The 20,075-nt window shown below is 33.5% G+C and overlaps 3 protein-coding genes across 3 annotated transcripts in view; 1 reads left to right on the top strand and 2 right to left on the bottom strand.

The window, feature by feature from the left end:
- The window catches only part of LOC104701184, a 5,410-nt gene extending 3,250 nt beyond the window's left edge, over positions 1 to 2,160 (bottom strand). Inside the window, exons 1-6 of the mRNA XM_010416835.2 lie at positions 1,934 to 2,160; positions 1,515 to 1,601; positions 1,323 to 1,412; positions 1,148 to 1,234; positions 867 to 1,061; positions 383 to 764 (exon numbers count right to left, since the gene is read on the bottom strand). Of these exons, the coding sequence (XP_010415137.1) occupies positions 383 to 764; positions 867 to 1,061; positions 1,148 to 1,234; positions 1,323 to 1,412; positions 1,515 to 1,601; positions 1,934 to 1,987 (895 nt within the window). The 5' untranslated portion in view covers positions 1,988 to 2,160. The remainder of the gene's footprint in view (positions 1 to 382; positions 765 to 866; positions 1,062 to 1,147; positions 1,235 to 1,322; positions 1,413 to 1,514; positions 1,602 to 1,933) is intronic.
- Positions 8,993 to 9,618, top strand: LOC109125444 (UV-B-induced protein At3g17800, chloroplastic-like). Its single transcript, XM_019227070.1, has 2 exons — positions 8,993 to 9,112; positions 9,283 to 9,618. The coding sequence occupies exons 1-2, from the start codon at positions 8,993 to 8,995 to the stop codon at positions 9,616 to 9,618; spliced, it is 456 nt and encodes a 151-aa protein (XP_019082615.1).
- On the bottom strand, positions 12,438 to 14,442 carry LOC104704628. The gene is made up of 4 exons (XM_010420682.1): positions 13,699 to 14,442; positions 13,120 to 13,518; positions 12,695 to 12,887; positions 12,438 to 12,475 (listed from the first exon to the last, which is right to left on the bottom strand). Exons 1-4 carry the CDS (start codon positions 14,440 to 14,442, stop codon positions 12,438 to 12,440), a joined length of 1,374 nt encoding a protein of 457 aa, XP_010418984.1.

The raw sequence follows: 20,075 nt of genomic DNA on the forward strand, positions 1-20,075 counted from the left end.
AGAACTCCAAAAGTTCCACTACCATAAGTGAAAAGCTGACCAGAACTAGTCACAATCGCGGTGTGCCACGCGCCACAAGCAACACTATAAACACTCTGAGATCCGCTTAAAACATCGGATATTTTTCGAGTCAAGAACTGGCTTCCTGATTGTTCAATGGTTCCACCATCGATTCCCCATAGATACATCTCTCCTGACTCCGTAACAGCACATGTTTGATGATCACTACAAGCAACTGATCTAACAGCAACATCCTCGAGTGACTCAACGCGTTTTGGATGGTCGGTGTCGATGTTAACTTTAAGTCCGAGCTTACCACTGTTCCCATTGCCCCAACAAAACACTTCACCTTGTCTTGTAACCAGCGCAGCATGTTTTGCACCTAGAGATATACTCTGTGCATCAAACATTTTGGCAGATTCTAAAAGCTTAGGAGATAACGCATCGTTCTGATTCTTCGATCCATCGATAAGACCAGTTATAGCTCCCCATATCATTATGTCCTTGAGGACATTGGATCTTGTAATCGGCTGTGTTATGATAGAAGGAGGAGGAGAAGCAACAAATCTCTGTGATGAGTTCTTGCAAAGTTCTGAACCTGTAGATTCAAAATCCGAGTTCCTGATCTCATAATCTGTTTCATAGTAAGAAGAAACAGGACCAATGGCATCAGATGCAGCAAAACTGTCGGAAGAACATGACAACCCGTTAGATAAACACCGCTCTTCAAGTAACGTAGANGAAGACAGAGTGTGAACAGTGATCTCTCTCTGTGGAGATAAAACTGGAAAATTCAAGAAATGCATCAGTTTCTTGATTTCTATAACCCAAAACAGANCAATACAAAGAAATGGTTCTTTAGCTACCTGAGTGTAGTCAGGGGTCTCTTCAAGAAGTCCAAGATTCTGTTTCCTGCGGATAAAACCCGCAGGACTATTAATACAACTTTGAGCTCCCCTACTAGTCCGAAGATTCGTTGAGGTCCTAACGTTATGGTGCTTTGTAATCACAGCTCTAAGGCCTTTAAACCAAGAGTCTGCTTGTACTTTATCTTTACATATCTACATATATAACCAACAAAACATTTATAAGAAGTTTTGGATCTTGTAACAAACTTTGTTTAAACAACATAATAACCAAAACTTACAAGATCAAGAGTGTGTTCTCCATTAGCATAAATGAGAGAAAAAGACTGTTCCTTTCGATCCGATTGAGCTTGCTTCTGAAAGTTTGGCTATAAACAAGATACAAACACATTTCATCATCAATCATCATCATCATGTTCCTTAATCTGAAATAAATGTTTAAAATGAACTACATACCGTGATTTGTCCTCGGACAATTGTTATAACCGAACTCAATCTCAATTGTCTCTCCTCTTGTCCTGAGTACCAAATCAAGTACTTCTCATCCTTCAAGAAACCAAAAGAGCAAAACTTTAAAGCTAAATGGTTTTTTGTACATTTCAACATTTTTGGATTTGATTCACTTGGAAGATCAAAAAAGAAACTTACCATTGAGAGTTTAAAAGGACAGAACTTCGGGTTTCCTCTTCTCCTACATTTCAGAAGCTGTGCACCTTTCTTCAAAGCCAAGATTGCCTACAAATAAAACCATCAATAATTCATAACCACAAAAAAACCAGAAAGATCTTGAATTATATGATATATCTTTAAATCATTTCGAAAACTAACTATGAAACAGAGTGATTGATTATAAATGTGACAGAGTGAGGACTAAAATTGTCATTTGAGGGAAAAAGAACAAAAACAAGAATGAAGACAGAGTGTGAACAGTGATCTCTCTCTGTGGAGATAAAACTGGAAAATTCAAGAAATGCATCAGTTTCTTGATTTCTATAACCCAAAACAGAGTGTCAAAATCAAGAATCAGTATATGTGGAAGGGTAAAGCAGAGGAGAAACAAAAAGAACCTGTTCATCAGTTCTATCACGAGGAACTGTAGCTGAGATTTTCTGTTCGCCCATAGCTTTGTTTGTCAGAGAAGAAGAAGAAGAAGAAGTAGATTGGTGTATAAATAAATTTGTTTGGAATTTAGAGGAATGTGAAACAAATTTGTGTACTCTCCTCTCTCTCTCACACACACACACACAGCAACTCTTGAGGTGTTTTATATTCTTAAGAATAATATTGAGTTTTTTTTTTTTTCTTTTTTTGGTTTCAAGTTTAGTAGTAGCTAAAACAAGTGTAGTACAAATCGTAATTTAATACTTTTGTTTCCTTAAATAACCGAAAATTCAAGATTCTCCCAACGTTTATGCCACCGAGTTTGCTTGATTTAATTTTGTTGCTGTTTTTTCTTGTTTTTTGAATTTATGATATCTTAGTAAATCGATTAAATTTAAACACATTTAGTTCACAAGTTCGAAGAGATTGTGCAAGCAAGAAAAGATTTGTAAGAAAACTTAATTATGGTTCTTGGTCAAAGTATTTAAGGACCATAACCCAAACTTCCAAAATTTAGATATAATAATCCAATCTTTGCACACAGAAAAAAAAAAGATATAACAATCCAATATAAGTTCATATTAATGAAATTGACTTAGGTGTTAGGAAAATATCTTTGACAATTCTTGTTTTAGTAATTTACAATGAAACATTTTGTGATGTGATTATAAATAACCTTTTTTTAAGTTTTAATAGTTTTGAAAGAAATGTTGTGTTTACTTTTGTGATTTAAATATTTTTCTAAGTTTATTATATTTTTATAACTAATAGAACTTTAAAACTAAATAATGATTTATAATCACATTTTTTACTATTCACTTTTCAAACAACATGAACTAACTATTCAATATTTTAACATATCGAGCAATCAATCAAAAAAAATTGTTTTAATAATAATTTATCATTGATAAAAGAAAACTAGTTATACATTCTTGTCCAATCAATTAAGATCAGAAAACTTGTTTTTGGGGATGTATATTATTGTAAAATATTATCTGTATAACTTTAGTGGTGTATTTTTTGGGGCGATTTTTAGAGCTGCATATTTTGTTGATATAACTCATAAATCGTTTATTTTAAATAGTATTTAATTTAATTAAAATGATGATTATAAATTTGTGCAAAAGTTGAATTGAAGTGATTTGTTACTATCTATCAGAATTTCAAGTCTTAGAAATAATGTGTTGGCAATGTCCGAGTATATAAATAGTGAGTCATTAGTTATATACTGTATACTCTTTAAAACTAATTTTAACTTCATTAAGAAAAAAAAATAAGAGGAGGGAGAGAGTTGCACGTGTGCAGAAAACCACATGGGTTACTTTCAGTATTTTTCTTAATTATTACTTCTTTTCTTTTGCAATTATTAAGTTTCTCTTTTTTCTTAAATTTCTGTTTTTATTTTCCGCAATTATTAGTTTCTTACTGGTTGCCTCTCTATTTTCTTGTCCTTTTCCTCATCCTTTATTTTTTACTTTTGTTATTTTTCCTTTAGACAACTGGCATCAAGACAACAGTACGACACAAACCCAACATTGTCAACCTCTTTTGTAAGAAACCAAGCAAACACATACAAAACTCTAACGTATTTTGCATATGTTTTGATTTTTAGCAAAACTATAGTTGTAACTTTGTGATTTCTCATGTGTGGGCCGAAAAATTCGAAGAAAAATGAAAAAATCTGACGTAATCATGATTTCAGCTGGTGCCAAAAAAGGAACAGTATATAAGATGTTTTTAACTTTTAAGGATGAAAAATCTCTTGATCATTAATTTTTTTTTTAAATTATCATTATTATTTATTGAAAATCTTTAATTGTCGAAATTCTTGCATGATTTTACTACAAATTCAATAATTGTTTTATTCTAGACAAAGAATACGTTTTTGAAATTAGTAACATATCATAATTATTCAGTAAAATAGTGTGGTGGATCACGTAAATGTAAAATCAGTGTGTTAAAAAATATAATATGTTTTTTTCATTTGTTTTGTTTTTTTTAAGAAACAAAACAAAACAATAAATGTATAGTCAGTGTGTTAAATTTAAGAAACAATATAATATGTTTTTTTTCATTTGTAAATGTATAATCAGTCTGTTAAATTTAAGAAACCATAAAGATTTTGTTATTTTTACATAAATATATTATTTATACATTTTTAGAAAAATTAACTAACAGGAAAAAAAGATTACATAATAATAATGGTTATAACATATTCAATAAACATTAATTATGCAAAACAATATGAGAACATCTAATAGAATGGAACAAGAAAAAAAAAGTTAAAAAGTTAAAATATATCCTATAATTTGGAAATTTGGAATATAGAGACTAGAGAGTACTATATTTTACATAGGGGGTATTATATATATATGTATAGACACTTTTAGCAGTATCTCTCTTTTTAAGGTAATTGGTTTTGGCGATAATTATAGAGAAATACTTTAAAATAGCATTAAAACAAGTTTTACGGACAATTATAGCATACATTACATAAATTTTCAAAAACAGTATTATTTAACACATTAAAATATTTAAAATTAATTTTTAGAATTTTTTTTTTAGGTTTGGGTTTTTAATTTTATATTTAAAATATATGTATGCATGCATCACATCTGGTTTGGGTCACTAAAAACTATACTCACGATTAGATGGTATCCCTTTGATACCAGAACAAGCCACACCTTAGGAGCCTTTTTCAACGTTGATTCATGCCTAAGGGGTTTGGGATCACCTAAGTGTCACGTTGGTCGTTGGTCATATCCAAAATATAACAATTCTTATAGATTGAGTTTCAGTTCTATCAGATGCCTAGTGCTCTAGAATGATTGCCTTGATAACATGTGTTGCGTAAAGGTTGGAGGGTTTAATTTGGATGGTATGGACGGAAAATTCTAGAAATGATTTACAACTGTTTTAAAAAGTTCTAATTGAAATCGCCAAAGATAATCCAAAGATAGGATTCCAAAAGAGCAAGGGGCCCTAAGATATATAATATCTACTTTATTGCAAAAAGGATTAGCTGGTTATCGTTTTGTTATTTGATATTTTTTCTATCTTATAAATTGTGTCGTTTTCATTTCTAATATTGTCAATTATAAATTTCCATAAAAATGACTTTTTTCTAATTACTTTTTATTGTCCGGACAACACTTTTTATATCAAATATGTACTTGAAAACAACATTCGTTGTAAAACGAAATATATTTAATGGATATTTATTTTCCAAAGCGAATGATCAGAATGGGTTATTGATATAACTGTATAAGTTAATTTAAGCACGTAAACACATCAGAGTAATTTAATTGATAGTTTCTTGGAAACGACCTCATACATTGAACCGACGCATGAAATGTACGTAGTATATACGTGCCGAGGACGAACACACATGCCCATGCATCCTCGAACACTCACACACACTCACACTTCTATAAATATACATGTTTAATTAATGTAGGCCGATGGCTGTCTGTACGTACGTGGATATGCTAAAAACGATTTATTAATATTAATTTATTTCAAAGCTTATTAGTTATTACTATTCCATGAAAACGTGAGGCATTCATGCATGTAAAGTACTGAAAAAATATATTTATCTAATTAACAAAAGAATTATAGTTCGAGGGATGAATAATCTAATTAGGTCTCTGCCTAAATCGAGAAGAATTATGAACCCAAAGATCTTGATTACAATAATAATAATAAAAAAAATTCTATTCGCATTCTAAAAATTACCATATTTTTGTTATTTCCCAAAGTGTGGTTTATGAAGTCGATTGCGAAGTTCTTTTCAGTTTGCTAAACACCTTCATAAATATGTTGAAAAATATATATATATATATATATATATATATATATATATTTATAATTTTGTGGTACGTTTGTAGTAATCCTCATAATTAAATGTTCTCACATTGGCCATTGGGATACCGGATTTTGATCCATCAGCCGATGTTATGCATCTGTTTAGAAGAGTTCAAGAACGTAGACAGAGTATAGGTACGTTCGGTACACCCAAATGTTATGCATCTGTTTTGCCTAGAACATAAAAACATAGAAAATAAAAAGCCAAACCAATAAAAATTGTTCTTAGATTAAAAAAATCATGATAGTATTTGAAGAAGATTTGACTTGTTAGTGGGCATAAGATTTGATTCGTTATATTCAGTTTCTTGGGTCCCAAATTATAATAAAGAAAAAAACATTTGCGTTTGTCATTTTTGTAATTGAGCATCAATTATTGTGGAGATAACATTCATGATTGTAAACTTAATTATAGGCCGTATGTCTTGGGATAATATCACATGTAATACAAATTCCAACTTCTACAAATACATAGTATTGTATACAAATTAATGTATATACTATATTATAGTTGAAACCTAAATAAATTTGGGAGGGATAATACCAAACCCTATGATCTTAGGCCACAAGCCAGACTTAATTTATCCTACCTCGACTTCTTTTAAGGCTTCTTTGAAGTCGCTTTGGAACTTGATATCTTTGCTTTCCGTCTTTTTATTTGTGTGCTTAGGGTTTAATAAGACTTACAAATTTTGTTAGTAATCGAGACGAGAGCTGTTGAGAATCGCAGACCACAATTCACCTTTGTAGTAAACCGCATACCGCGATTCTGCCCCTACTTCTCGTAGATCAATAACATAACATAAACATAACACAGAGATTTAACGAGTTCCCCTCATGCAGAGGGTACATCTCGTGTCGGAACCTTCTCCCAAAAACATCCACTATCAATCAACCAAGATTTACACACAGTGTTTCATATACAAGCTTAGAGAGCTAACAACTACAGAGAAACCTGAAGAAGAAAACACATAATAGATCTAGTTTTTCTTCTTCCCCTCTCTCTGTCTCTAGTTCAACTCTCCCCTCCATGTATAACCCTGAAAACGCCTCCAGAACCCCAGAAAAGCAGCCCCACCTTTGTCTCTCATCAGAGTGTCCTGAAGACACCTTAAACCTAGACAAGGTTATGTCCGGCTCTCAGCCCTTCGACCCCAGCCAAGCTTCTGCTTCTTTATCATGGTTATGCGCACAGCTTCAAGCTCCATGTACGACGCCCTGCGCATGCTCTCTGCACTGCACCCTGCGTCTCTGCATCTGCCCTGCACAGCGCCCTGCGCTGTGCCCTACAGCCGCCATCAATGTACCACCAGCTTTTTTTTTTGTCTGCGTTAGCGCATTTTCTTGTTTCTTCAACCTTAGTTTCCCTTTTATAGAGAAACCCTAGAGCTTATGTCGGTTTACTCTTGCAGACTACACAACCTGGATCTTGTATGAGCTACACACCAATATAGGCCAATTCGTGGTTCAAACCAAATAAACCCATATGAAGCAAACATTTACAACAAGAGCCATAGTTGCCTATACTGTCTTTTTAGTCTCATTATTTTTCTAAATCTATCGGTTTTTTTACTAACGAAATAAACTATAGATCTTCTGATCTATTGTCATGCCGGGTTAGAGATCTAAACATGCTGAACTAGTCTTTTCCCGATTATCAAGATTCAATCGATTTCGAGATATTGCCTACTTGGCTACTTTCCTAAAAAAATCTGTATAATTCAATAGGTTGAACTATCGATAGTGCATACTAGATTTCCAAAGCGCAGTATACTCTATTAATAGATATAATTTTTTTTTTTTTAAATTTCTTTTGGATTTTATTTTCAATCTTTTGGAGAGAGGAGGATTCAAACTTCATGTGCAAGAATCCTTGAGAGGTAGCAACGTCACTTGTTCTTACGGATCCGAACAACGAAAAAATAGATTATAGTTCCATCTTCGTTTTGTGATATTCACTTTTCCCATGAAAAATGGTGATCGAGTTTACTATATATATACTCGAGTTCAAAATAGTCTCATGATTCAAAGCCAAGTTATATAGATCATGCGTGTTAAGTCGTCGGCTTATAGCTAGATTTTACCGTTATTATGTGTGTATATTGTTCTTGACTTTTGAATACTCGCTCTTTTTTTGGTTAATATATATATATATATATAAACATATACACTTAACTAACTACAAGAAGAAATGTCATTAGTAGCACTCTGAGTACAAAGTAATTTTCCTAAAATAGAAAGAAATGGAAAAAAAGAAATACTAAATATAATTACAACTTTGAGAAAACCTGAAAGGCTGAAACTTGTGCTATTGTGGTAGTTTTTTTAATTAATAATGATCTTGGTTTTTTTCGGTTCAGATTGCTATTACAAATTAACCCACACAGAAAATATAAAATTCAAAATCTCACCAAAATAAAATATATAAAATTCAAAAAATTCTATTATAAAAAAAAATTGGAATGAAATAAAATCCAGTAGTATTGTTTATTTATACATGGCTTTGTATTTAATTAACTAGCCGGAGACAAGTCAGAGAAGTGCTTTCTACCATGTCTCTTAATGTTTGTCAATTAGCTCATACCACAATGTCTTGTTTTCATCACCTATGTCCATGTGGCATTTATAATAGCTGAAAAAATTATATATAAGTCTAATTTTATGGGCACGTATATGGCTATAAACAATTTAGAAGTATCCAAACCAAATCTTATTATATATTGTTTGAATATTTTGTGAAACAATTGCATTTCAGTATTCAGTACTACTTAGACCTTCTTTATCGGGGGTTTATAAGAGAGGTCTTAGTCTTTTGGCTACAAAAAAATAATCTGGTAAAATCTCTCCTTATATAAGAGACTGAATTATAGTTTAAAGGGTGATACATGTCGCCATTCTATTGGTCGAAAGAATAATACAAAAAAGAAAAAAAAAGTTTCCTGCTCGATTTATTTCTTTTTTCCTCTCAATCTCTCTCTCTCGGTTGCAATTGAATCGACGAAACGATTGATGAATTTGGAATCAGAAGCTTGAAGGTTTTGAATCAAATGACCTCGAATCAGAGGAAGGGTATGGATTCGAAGGGAATGGAGAGAAAGAGATAAGTAGCAAAGGCGATTTGGAAGCCAATCGCCAAAGAAAAAATCGACTAACAGTTGGAGATGGTTCGATCTCCCGTCTTACCACCTAGAACTTCCGACAACGATTTTGGATCTATGTTCCTTACCGCCAGTGTCCCTGGGTTCACGCGTTCTGGTTCAAGACTTCAACTTCGTTTCAGGGTATGTCTCAAATCTCTTCTTCGTGATTCAATTAACCAAATATTCTGATCCGGTTGTGTTCAAATCTGATTTCTGATCCTGAAAATTCCAAAAAAGTCAAGCTTTCCAATATTTTAAGGATTTTCTTGTTCTTGGTACTTTTTTTAATTGTTGGTTTTATCTACTCGCAGCAAAACGCGTTGCAAATCTTGACAACGACTGTTAAAACTCGGAGAAGTTTTGTGGTTAGAGCTTCTTCAGCATCTAGTGACGCTTCCTCTGGTTCTTCACCCAAACCGATCGCACCGCTTCAGCTGGAGTCGCCTGCTGGTCAGTTTCTGTCTCAGATTTTGTTGAGCCATCCTCATCTTGTGCCTGCAGCTGTTGAACATCAGCTTGAGCAGCTCCAAACTGATCGGGACTCTGAGGGACAGAACAAAGATGCATCCTCCGTTCCTGGAACCGACATCGTTCTTTACAGGTTTGTTACAACAATCTATGAACACTATTTTGAACTGATTTCTTGACAACTTCCATTGATCATGATATTAAACCTTGCGTGAGGTTGTTAGTGAAAGAGATGTTTTGTGAGCTTTTCTGAGTTTGTAGATATATATACCATAACTTGAATAGTCATGATATCATTATAGTGGACAATTTAGTAACTAGCAGTATGGTTGAACTAGAAAATGGTTTGGTTGAGAATATTTGGGCAAAATTTGGAGCAAATCAGTATTAAAATAAATCATTCTCTCTATTTATGAATTGCACTTCTATTGTAATATGTATTAATATTTTTATTATGTTTTGTATGTTTGAAAATTAATTAAAATGCAATATTTTCTAATTTTATAAAATCTTAAATGTTTACACATTTATACCACTTCTATTCTATTTAAAATTTTTAATTTTTAAAAATAAGAGACCCAAAACAAGAACCTACCAATGGAAGATAAAATTTTATCTAAGAGATCATGGGTTCTTATATTCCAAACAATACACAATTAATTCATAAAAAATTAAGAACTCCCCTTATAACAACCTGCCAATAATTATGCTCTTAAACTCATTGAACAGATAGATGGATCTCCAAAGCATTCTCGTTATAACACTAATACAAATCATTACACTACAAGAAAGCTGTCTATTTTCAAAAATACAAATCATTTGCTTAAAAACTCTATCAGGACTGAACAGAGGAAGAAGATGAACTCGTACTTGAGCAAGAACAAGAGAGAGAGTGAGAAGAGAGAGCTGAGATAGAGAGAGAAAAGTTAGTTATTCTCATTAATTGTGTTTAGTGTACAGTGTAAAATATATATACAAGTGTATGCTAATCTAATCATAAGCTTAGATATATTAATATGTATATACTTGATACACCTCCCTCAAACCTTTCAATCCGGATGCAGAGAAGGATTGTAAAGGTTTGACAAAGCCATCCGACTAAGCAAGGAATGAAACTGCCGAGGTTGTAACGGCTTAGTCAGGATATCGGCAAGTTGATTCTCCGTACCAATGTGTAATGTCTTCTGGTTCCCAAGCTTGATCTGATCACGCACAATGTGACAATCAATCTCGATGTGCTTCGTTCTTTCGTGAAATACTGGATTTGTGGCAATGTAAACAGCAGACTTGTTGTCGCAGAAAAGCTTGGCAAATGTAGTAACAGGAACACAGAAATCCCGAAGAAGTTGTTGAATCCATAGTACCTCTCTAGTGACTTCAGCCATGCTTCTATACTCAGACTCTGTACTTCTATGGCTCGCAACATGCTGTTTCTTGGATTTCCAAGATATAAGTGACTTGCCAATGTAAACCCAAAAACCAGTAATCGAACGCTTTGTATCAGTGCAAGTTCCCCAATCCGCATCCGCAAAAGCATTCACACATGTTTCATTAGATGCAGAGTAGAAGAAGCCTTGACCTGGAGTACCCTTGATGTACCTGAGAATTCGATGTGCAGCTTGCATATGAGCATCAATAGGGAATTGTAGGAACTGGCTGAGATGGTGTACAACAAATGTTATATCAGGTCTTGTTATCGTTAAGTAGAGAAGACGACCAATGATCTCTCTGTAAGGTCTTGCTGAATCCAAAGGAGTTCCTGTGTCTTTAGTAAGATGAACATACAGATCCATAGGAACAGTACTCGGCTTAGATGCTAATAATCCAGTGTTCTCCAGTAAGTCCAAAGCATACTTTCTCTGACATACAGATATACTCTTGCTCGTTCTTGAAATATCTAATCCAAGAAAAAATCGCAGAGGACCTAAGTCCTTGATTTTAAAAGCGTTGGCCAAGACAACATTAAGTGCAGCCAGATCCTCAGCATTATTACTAGCAATAGCAATGTCGTCAACATACACTAAGACTGCTATAAAGCTAGTTGCTGTGAACTTGACAAATAAGGACGTATCTGCCTGAGATTGTAAGAAATCATCATCGAGCAAAACTGAAGTGAACAAGCGATTCCACTGCGTAGAAGCTTGTTTTAACCCGTATATTGACTTATGAAGGCGGCATACAGCATTCAGAGGTAAGACTTGTGAGTTACCTGGAGTGTAGCCTTGAGGTAAACTCATATATATCTCCTCATCAATTTCGTTGTGTAGGAATGCATTAGAGACGTCCATTTGAGATTGTTCCCATCCATGTATAGCTGCCAGCTCCAACATAAGCTTGACACTCGTTAGTTTAGCCACATGAGAGAAATTCTCATTGAAATCAACACCTTCTTGCTGAGTATATCTCTTAGCCACCAAACGTGCTTTGTACCTCTCGATAGTACCATCAGAATTATACTTGATGGTAAACACCCATTTACAACCAACAACATTCTTTTCAGGTGGTAAAGATGTAACGTACCAGGTTCCATTTATCTCCATCGCATCCAATTCCTCATTCACGGTACCTTTCCATATATCAGATGCCATGGCCTCTTCAAAAGTCTTTGGTTCAGTCTCCATTGAATAGGAAAAGATATAGGAACAATAATGTGGTTTGAAACGATTATATGATAGAACAGAAGATAGTGGGTATGGAGTAGTATGATTAGGGGGAAGAACATAGGAGATATTAGCCAATGCACAATGATACTCAACTCAGAGAAGTAACTAGGGGCTTTAGCATTTCGTTTTGGTCTCTCCTTAGGTAAAGAAACAGATGTAGTATCTGGTAAAACAGTAACTTGTTCCCTATGTTCCCTAGTCTCCCTATTCTCCCTACTTGGCACTGATGAAGATGATGATTGTGCAGTATGAGGTGTAGAAACAACAACATCAGGTAATCCAGTTGATGTAACAGATGAAGATGGCATGTCAGGAACAAAAGGAATTGGATATGGTCAAATGGTATGAAAAAACAGATCATCAGTGTGTTTTTCTGAATCAAGAAATGGAAAGATATGCTCATGAAAAACAACATTGCGACTGATTGAAATAACATTCGTAGTTAGATCTAAAACTTTGTAACCTTTGTAGCCAGATGGTTTTTCAGAGAAATGATTATGAAAAGGAAAAGACAAACGCTTTTGTTTAGCTAATGGACAAACAGAACAGTGATCTAGACTAGAGACACTTGTTTTATTAAGAGAAAGATTACCAGACATAAGCTGTAACTTGGCGTTTGAAGGATGACCAAGGCGTTGATGCCAAAGAATTCCTTCATTCACCAAGGATCCCGAGACTTGATTGATGACAGGAGACTTAGCAGGTGTAGAGAGGGAGTGTTCATTCAAGATGCAAAGATTGTGGAAAAGATTAGCACTCCCAATCATCCATCCCTGAGAAGACTCCTGTAAGAAGCATGATGTAGGATAAAAATGAGCAGAGCATTGATTATCATGCAACAAAGTCGAAACACTAATGAAATTAAAACGAAAAGATGGAATATAAAAGACATTGTAATGAATCAGACAAATGAATGGTGCCAGTTTGGTTAATAGGGAGTCTAGTTCCATTAGGTAGAGCTACTGTAATGCCAGAGACTAAAGAAGTTTCCCTAAACTTAGAGATATCACAACAAACATGACTAGTTGCCCCACTATCAATAATCCAAGCACCATTAGGCAAAACACTATGAAGAGATGATAGACAATGGTGTTTATATGTGAGATTACTATTCTCATATCTAAGATTAGAAGAGATATTAAAGACTATACCAGAAGACGATTGAGGAGCCATAACACCTGATTTTGTATTAGATGCAAGAGATTGAGAAACAGTAGGCGCTGAATTTTCTAAAATCTGAACACGTGATAGTTGATTGATCATCGGTTCTGTAGCTTGAACTCGAGAGAGTTGATTGATCAAGTCTTGAGCTTGACTCTGAGTTAACTGACTCACATCCAGGTTAAGAGCATTAACAGGAGCAGGAGGATAATACGGCATTCCTCCATTAACTTGAACATTCGCAACCACCCTTGGCTGTGTTGTACCAGATCATGGACCAAAACTCTGATTAGTAAATTTTCCTTGGTTATAGAATTGACCTTGATTGTTCTGATTAGCCTGACCACGAGGCACAAAAGAAGGTCTCTGAGTATTTTGTCCTTGCCCTTGATTGTTCTGATTTGGCTATTTGAAACCAGGTGGATAACCATGAACCTTGAAACATGTTTGAATCATGTGTCCCATTTTTCCACAATCAGTACACATCGGTCTATTACTCCTTGGTCTATAAGTATTGTAAGCTGCTACATACTCATATGGTTCCACCACATACGATCCATTAGCAAGATCACCTTCATAACTACCAGTCGTCTGAAATGCTACATTATCAGACTTCACAGGAGGCTTGAGAGAAACAGTAGATTGCCTTTCATCTTGAGTAACCATGTTGTATGCTTCCTCCATACTTGGAATCGGTTTCAGCATCAAGATATGCCTTCTAGTCTGTTCATAACTCTCATTTAACCCCATCAAGAATTTGGTTACTCTACTACGATCCTGTAGACGTTCCCAAAGAACAGCTGCATTACACTCGCAGCGACCACAAGTGCAAACGGGAAGTTCTATGTAGTTCTTATATTCTTCCCAGAGCGTTACCAATTCAGTATAGTACGCACTAACATCCAAAGAACCTTGTTGAATACAAGTAAGTCTCTGTTCAATCTCATAAACACAAGGTGCATTATCTTGCTTGAACCGAGATAAGAGATTATTCCATATACCTTCAACAGTCGAGATGTATAACAAACTCGCTCCAATCTTCTTCGAGACTGAATTCATTAGCCAAGTGGATACCATATCGTTGCAGCGTGACCATGAACCATGACTTGGATGATCAACGGGAGGCTTCTGAATCGTACCATCGAAAAATCCCAATTTATTCCTAACATTCAAGCCCATCCGTACTGATCTACGCCAAGAATGAAAATCTAAACCAGAAACGAGTCAATCTGAAACCAATTGCAACCAAACATGATCAGTACTATGAAGAAAATAGGGATTCTCGAATAGATCTGTACCTGAATCACCCAGATTTCGCGAATTTTGATTCACCGAAGTAGTCGGATTTGGATTCGATCCCATATTAATGAAGAATCAAACTGATTATAAGAGATTGTTCCGATTGAAAGCAAAACAAGAATCAGAAAAACAATAAGGTCAAAGAAAGAAGAACTCAAAGAGAATCGTATGCGAACACGAATTGAAGAATCGCTAATACGATGAAACAACGTAAATCGAAAACGAAAGAGATGATGTGAATGAGAATTAGCTCAGCTGAAGAAGCGCTCATGATCGAGAAAGCTCTGATACTATATCAGGATTGAACGGAGGAAGAAGATGAACTCGGACTTGAACAAGAACAAGAGAGAGAATGAGAAGAGGGAGCTGAGCTAGAGAGAGAGAAAAGTTAGTTATTCTCATTAATTGTATTTAGTGTACAGTGTAAACTATATATACAAGTATATACTAATCTAATCATAAGCTTAGATATATTTATATGTATATACTTGATAAACTCATCGAAAATTTTGTAATTAACTAAATTTATGAGGATTAAAAGTGGTCAAAATTTATGATCAACCACTTATTCTAACCAAAATTTGACCAACTTTATCTTGTTTGAAATTTCAATTATAAATTTTAAATATTGAATTAAAATAATAACATTCTAACTAAAGCAAGTCTTAAGGATAGTATAGAGAACTAAATAAAGATGGTTTTAATTAGTATATTTATTTGTATTACTTTTAACTCTTAAGACTCGTTTTAGTTGTTTAGGACATATTTTAGGTTAAAAGACCACTTTTTCAATACTACAAATACTTTGCCCATATTTTTAGTATTTAACGTAAACATGAACTCGTGTATGGTACTGGTAGATATTTCCTTCACAATGTTTTTTTTTTTTACGAAATATATTTCTCACCGACCTTTGTAGCTAGTATTTTACAAATAGTTCTTCTTTTTAAAGGTGAGGAAAAAAAAATGGTTTGTCCACCCAAATTTCTAATTTAATAACTCTTTCAACAATATTTCAATGTAGACGTAACAATCAACCACTTTGAATTGTAAGTAACAGAATAGTGAATATCAAAGCCTATAGTGTCGGAAATGTCAACTGAGTGACCATGTAATAGTTAAAGATTCATTTGATCGGGGCTTCCTGGTTTTGTACGTAGGACCTTTACAATAAATAAGGTAAAATCATTTATGTGACTGCTAAATTATACGTGCGAAGAGACGAGATTTTGTGTGTATAGAGAAGATGGGCTTCATATGTAAAAAAGAATTGGGAGAAGTAGGGTATGCATTGTTCATACAATGTTCCCTTTCGACTACGAAACATATATACAAGTCACAAGGCCATGTTCCTTTGTTTAGGTATTTGTATTATCCGAGGATGTGAACATAAAGAGTTTTTTTTTTATATAGTTCTAATGAATCCAAAACTTTATGTATAATTTTCTGAACCAATTCTTGACGGATCCAAACGTCTATCTTATAAGTTATAACCTACACGGCCCACATGTTGTTTAGGTTACTATTTTTTTTTTTTTTTTGCCAACCATTGGACCACAACTGGTCAGTCCATTAGCCAAATTCCTACATTCATAGGAAACGGGACTCGATCCCTGGTGTGATGGTGCCTTCTGCAAATAGACTTATCTCCTGCCACTGCACTAAGATCACTTCACTAGGTTACTAAATTATTAGAACGGAACTTATTAAAAATCAAAAACAGAAGAGAACGTCCTTAGTTCGAACCGTTTTGGATGTGATTCTTATCTTATTTTTCTACAAGGTTAAATTTAACAGCTATCCCGGGGCCAAAGGAGATTAAGGTCATGCCTCGAACTTCCAAGGGAAACAATACTGCAAGAAACAATAAAAATATATCCGAGTAGTATCCTAAGAAGTCTAGCGAGTTAGTTCGAACCATGAGGACCATAAGCCATGTAATTCATGTGTCTCCTCAGAAAACAGACTGGGAAATTTTCGAAGTTTTGAAATGTATTTACCAACTAAACCAAAACCAATTTTCACAATTGCGGTTTGTGGTATTTGGGATTTTACTTTTACATATCAGCAACTGAAAAGAGGGGGCTCTGCACAAAATGCAACTTTAAAAGATTTTTTTTTGTCAATGGACTTATGTAGACCCATTTCCCAAATGCTCTCGCCTCTCGGATTAAAACAGATCTTTACCATATTTTAGAAGGCTTGTCTTCTAAAATTTAAAATCGTTTATTGTGTTTGGGCTCAAGATATTTATAAAACCAACCCCAATAATAAGTCTATGTATAAAAAAATATTTTATATCACAACTTCTTTTAGAAGTACATCTAAGTTATGTTTATATGAATATATTTCTCTCAGGCCAAATAATGTAATTAGAGCGTAAATCTGAGGAGCATGCCGCAACAAAAGGAAAATTAGAAGTACCCCCATCATGGTGAATTTTGATCATGTCCCTCAATGGGAATCCACCGTGTTTGCTACTTCGTATCTTCAATCTCTTGCAACTCATAACTTCGCTCGTTTTCCAAGATCCATATACAAAGCAACGATAACCCGTTAATAACGGAAGGAGATTGATGACAGCCACCCTTTGCCGAGACTCAGTAGCGAGAGGGGTACGGATCAAATCCATACAATCTCCATCCACACAATCTCCGGCCACGACAATGCCTCACTTTCCGCAACCAAAACAATCTCTTATGGCCGCTCAACAATGTTCTCATAAACCCATATATTCCTGGCTTTCCAAATATACAACATTAGCCATGAAAACGCCAAAACCTGGAATGCAGGATTATCATGGCCCAAAAAATAATCCATATTGGCATATACGGATTCCGACGGGAAAGAGTGTNTCACTGGTACTTGTGCTAAAGCCCAAACCTGTCGAGCCATACACTAATTCATAACTGGTTTTATGTTTTTGTTTGTTTTTTTTCTTACACATATATGACTTTGTCAATACGTAAGTTCAGAATTTTACCAAAAACACATGATGTTTTTTGTTGTAAATGTAGTTTAGATAAATAAATAAAATTATTTAGATGTATTTAGTTATCTAAACTACATTTACAAAAAAAATATTATGTGTTCGTTTGATACACCCTGTAAAAACTTACCACATAAAATATGTTTGTTTAATTACATTTCCGTCGAATTGGCTCGTTTGAGCTAAATTAATAAATACTGACAAAAAAACATATTTTTATTCAAATGCGTCGTCCAAATTAATTATTTTTGGTCTTGTTCGTTTGATTATTTGGCATTCAAATCATTCACATAAAATATGTGGATGGATAAATTAGATGCATATGCCAAAGGAACAAGACTTTAATCAGTTCATCTTGCATTTTGAGTAAGCAACATCATATACCGATATAGAATGAGTTATTTCCATCTAGAGGTTGGTAGGGTATGTATCTATATTTTTTGTATAAAGATTGGGTTGCTAACCTAATTTGGACGTATTGCTTTATCTATTTATATTATAACTAGATTAGGACCTGCCCGATGTGCGGGTTTAGAGTTTTTAAAATTAAATTAAATTTAACAAAGAATATAAAGTAAATATTTTTAGTAAGTAAAACTATCTATAAAAGTAAGTAGATACACTGAGGTGTCCAATGTGATATTTGGTGTAAAAGGTGCGACTCTGCGGTTGAGACTATCAATCACGTTTTCTTTGAATGTCCTCACTCGTGTGAAGTTTGAGATTTCTCTCTTTTACGGCAGTCATGTCAGCTCCATCTCCGTTTTCGGATATCCATGTTTCTTCACTTGGTTGTAAGATTGATGGTTCTTGAAAAGCAACCAATGTGCATTCAGGATTGGGTTGGTGGTGTTAAGTTGGTGAGGAGCGAACCTTGTTGTTGGGACCAAGCGTCTAAGACGGAGCCCCTCTACCATACATTCGGAGTTAGAAGCGTTGTTGTGGGCCATGGAGCGGATACATGCTGCATGAATCGCTTGTCAACATTTCGAGACTGATTTTGCTAAGTTACTCACTATGGTGCAATCTCCTAAAGATTGGTCATTCTTCTCCAACCTGCTCGATGAGTTTAACTCGCTGGAGTCTTTCCCACTATTCTCTATCTCTTGGATCCCGCGTGCATCAAATACGAAGACAGATTGTCTTGCCCTTGCTTCGTGTTCTCTTATCTCTAAAGTTTCTTTTGTAAACCCCTTTCCTCCAGCTTGGGCAACTAACCAAAGAATTTCCTTTTAATTTATTGTTTGGTAAAAAAAATAAAGAAAATAGTTGTATATGAGTTCAAAGTTATTAAATAAAATTAAATTTAACAAAGAATATATATTTAATTTTTTTCGTAAGTAAAAAAAATGTATAAAAGTAAAGAGATAAAACTTTAGTTATAGAAAATAGTTGTTTTTTTTGGTTATAATACACTAATGTATATCCATTTACAAATCTACTATCTACATTACCACTAAAGTGTATTTGTACACACAAATATATTTTACTGTTAAAATATACTCTTTAGTCTTTACTACTACCAACAAATTTTCTTTATGAACACATTAAATAACCTATTATTTGTCTCTTCAATTTAACCTTTGTATAGTTACAAAATCGCATGCGTTAATAATTATATATTACAATAACATTCTTTTGAATAAATTATTTGATTAGTGAAAAAAATACGAGACAGTCTATTTTTTTATTTTTTATTTTCTTACTTCAACAATCTTTTTCTTTATCTAAAGGTGAATATTATATTTTTAATTGTATAATTTTCAAAATCATTTTTATCTTATATAAAAAGTAATCCTTTTCTTGTAAACTTAGCGACTTAAAATTAAAATAAGTAAAGAATATTATAATTTCGAACTTTATGACATATATATATATATAATTTCCTTATAATGATCTTTTCTAAATTTTAAAGCTGTTTAAATTTTAGATTTTTTATAATTGCCCTTTACTAATTTTAAAACTGTTAAAAACAATTTTTTTTTTACATTTGAAAGTTTACTAAGGTTTTTTTTTCTTTAAAAGATTTTAAATAAAATTAGGTTTTATTTTCTCTATTTTACTTTTATATAGAACCTTTTTATGGCAGGTTTTGATTTTTTACATTTTAAATTTTTTTAATAAATTTAGAATTGACTTGTGTCAATCTGAATGATTCAATTGACACGTGTCATGATCTTGTTAATGAGTAACTTTGACATCAAACTTTATATAATAAGATTATGATTAATTTAATAAACAAAAGAAATATATATACATATATATATATATATATATATATATAATATTTGATAACGAGCGCTTCACCAAGAATATTTGGTTATTATTCTCACTACTAATAAAGCACATAGTTAATTTTTCATGAGAACATAACCAAAGTAAACCGATATCAACTAGGATAAGGATCAGGGTAGAAATGATGAGAATATCATATGTAATATTATTACTGTTAGTAGTTTTGGGTAGATTATTTTAAATCTTTGATACATGTATATTTTATATATTAGGATCTATTAGCGACCCT

Source organism: Camelina sativa, chromosome 7 (assembly GCF_000633955.1).
Source record: "Camelina sativa cultivar DH55 chromosome 7, Cs, whole genome shotgun sequence".
NCBI classification, from domain to species: domain Eukaryota; kingdom Viridiplantae; phylum Streptophyta; class Magnoliopsida; order Brassicales; family Brassicaceae; genus Camelina; species Camelina sativa.

What these genes read in the sequence shown, in the direction of transcription:
- LOC109125444 (XM_019227070.1), top strand. Translation starts at nt 8,993, where the DNA reads ATGGTTCGATCTCCCGTCTTACCACCTAGAACTTCCGACAACGATTTT. An exon ending in GACTTCAACTTCGTTTCAGG is followed by an intron (nt 9,113 to 9,282) that starts GTATGTCTCAAA and finishes ATCTACTCGCAG; the next exon opens with CAAAACGCGTTGCAAATCTT.
- LOC104704628 (XM_010420682.1), bottom strand. Translation starts at nt 14,442, where the DNA reads ATGGGCTTGAATGTTAGGAATAAATTGGGATTTTTCGATGGTACGATT. An exon ending in TGATTCAAACATGTTTCAAG is followed by an intron (nt 13,519 to 13,698) that starts GTTCATGGTTAT and finishes GGTACAACACAG; the next exon opens with CCAAGGGTGGTTGCGAATGT. An exon ending in CAAGTTACAGCTTATGTCTG is followed by an intron (nt 12,476 to 12,694) that starts GTAATCTTTCTC and finishes TTCTTGATTCAG; the next exon opens with AAAAACACACTGATGATCTG.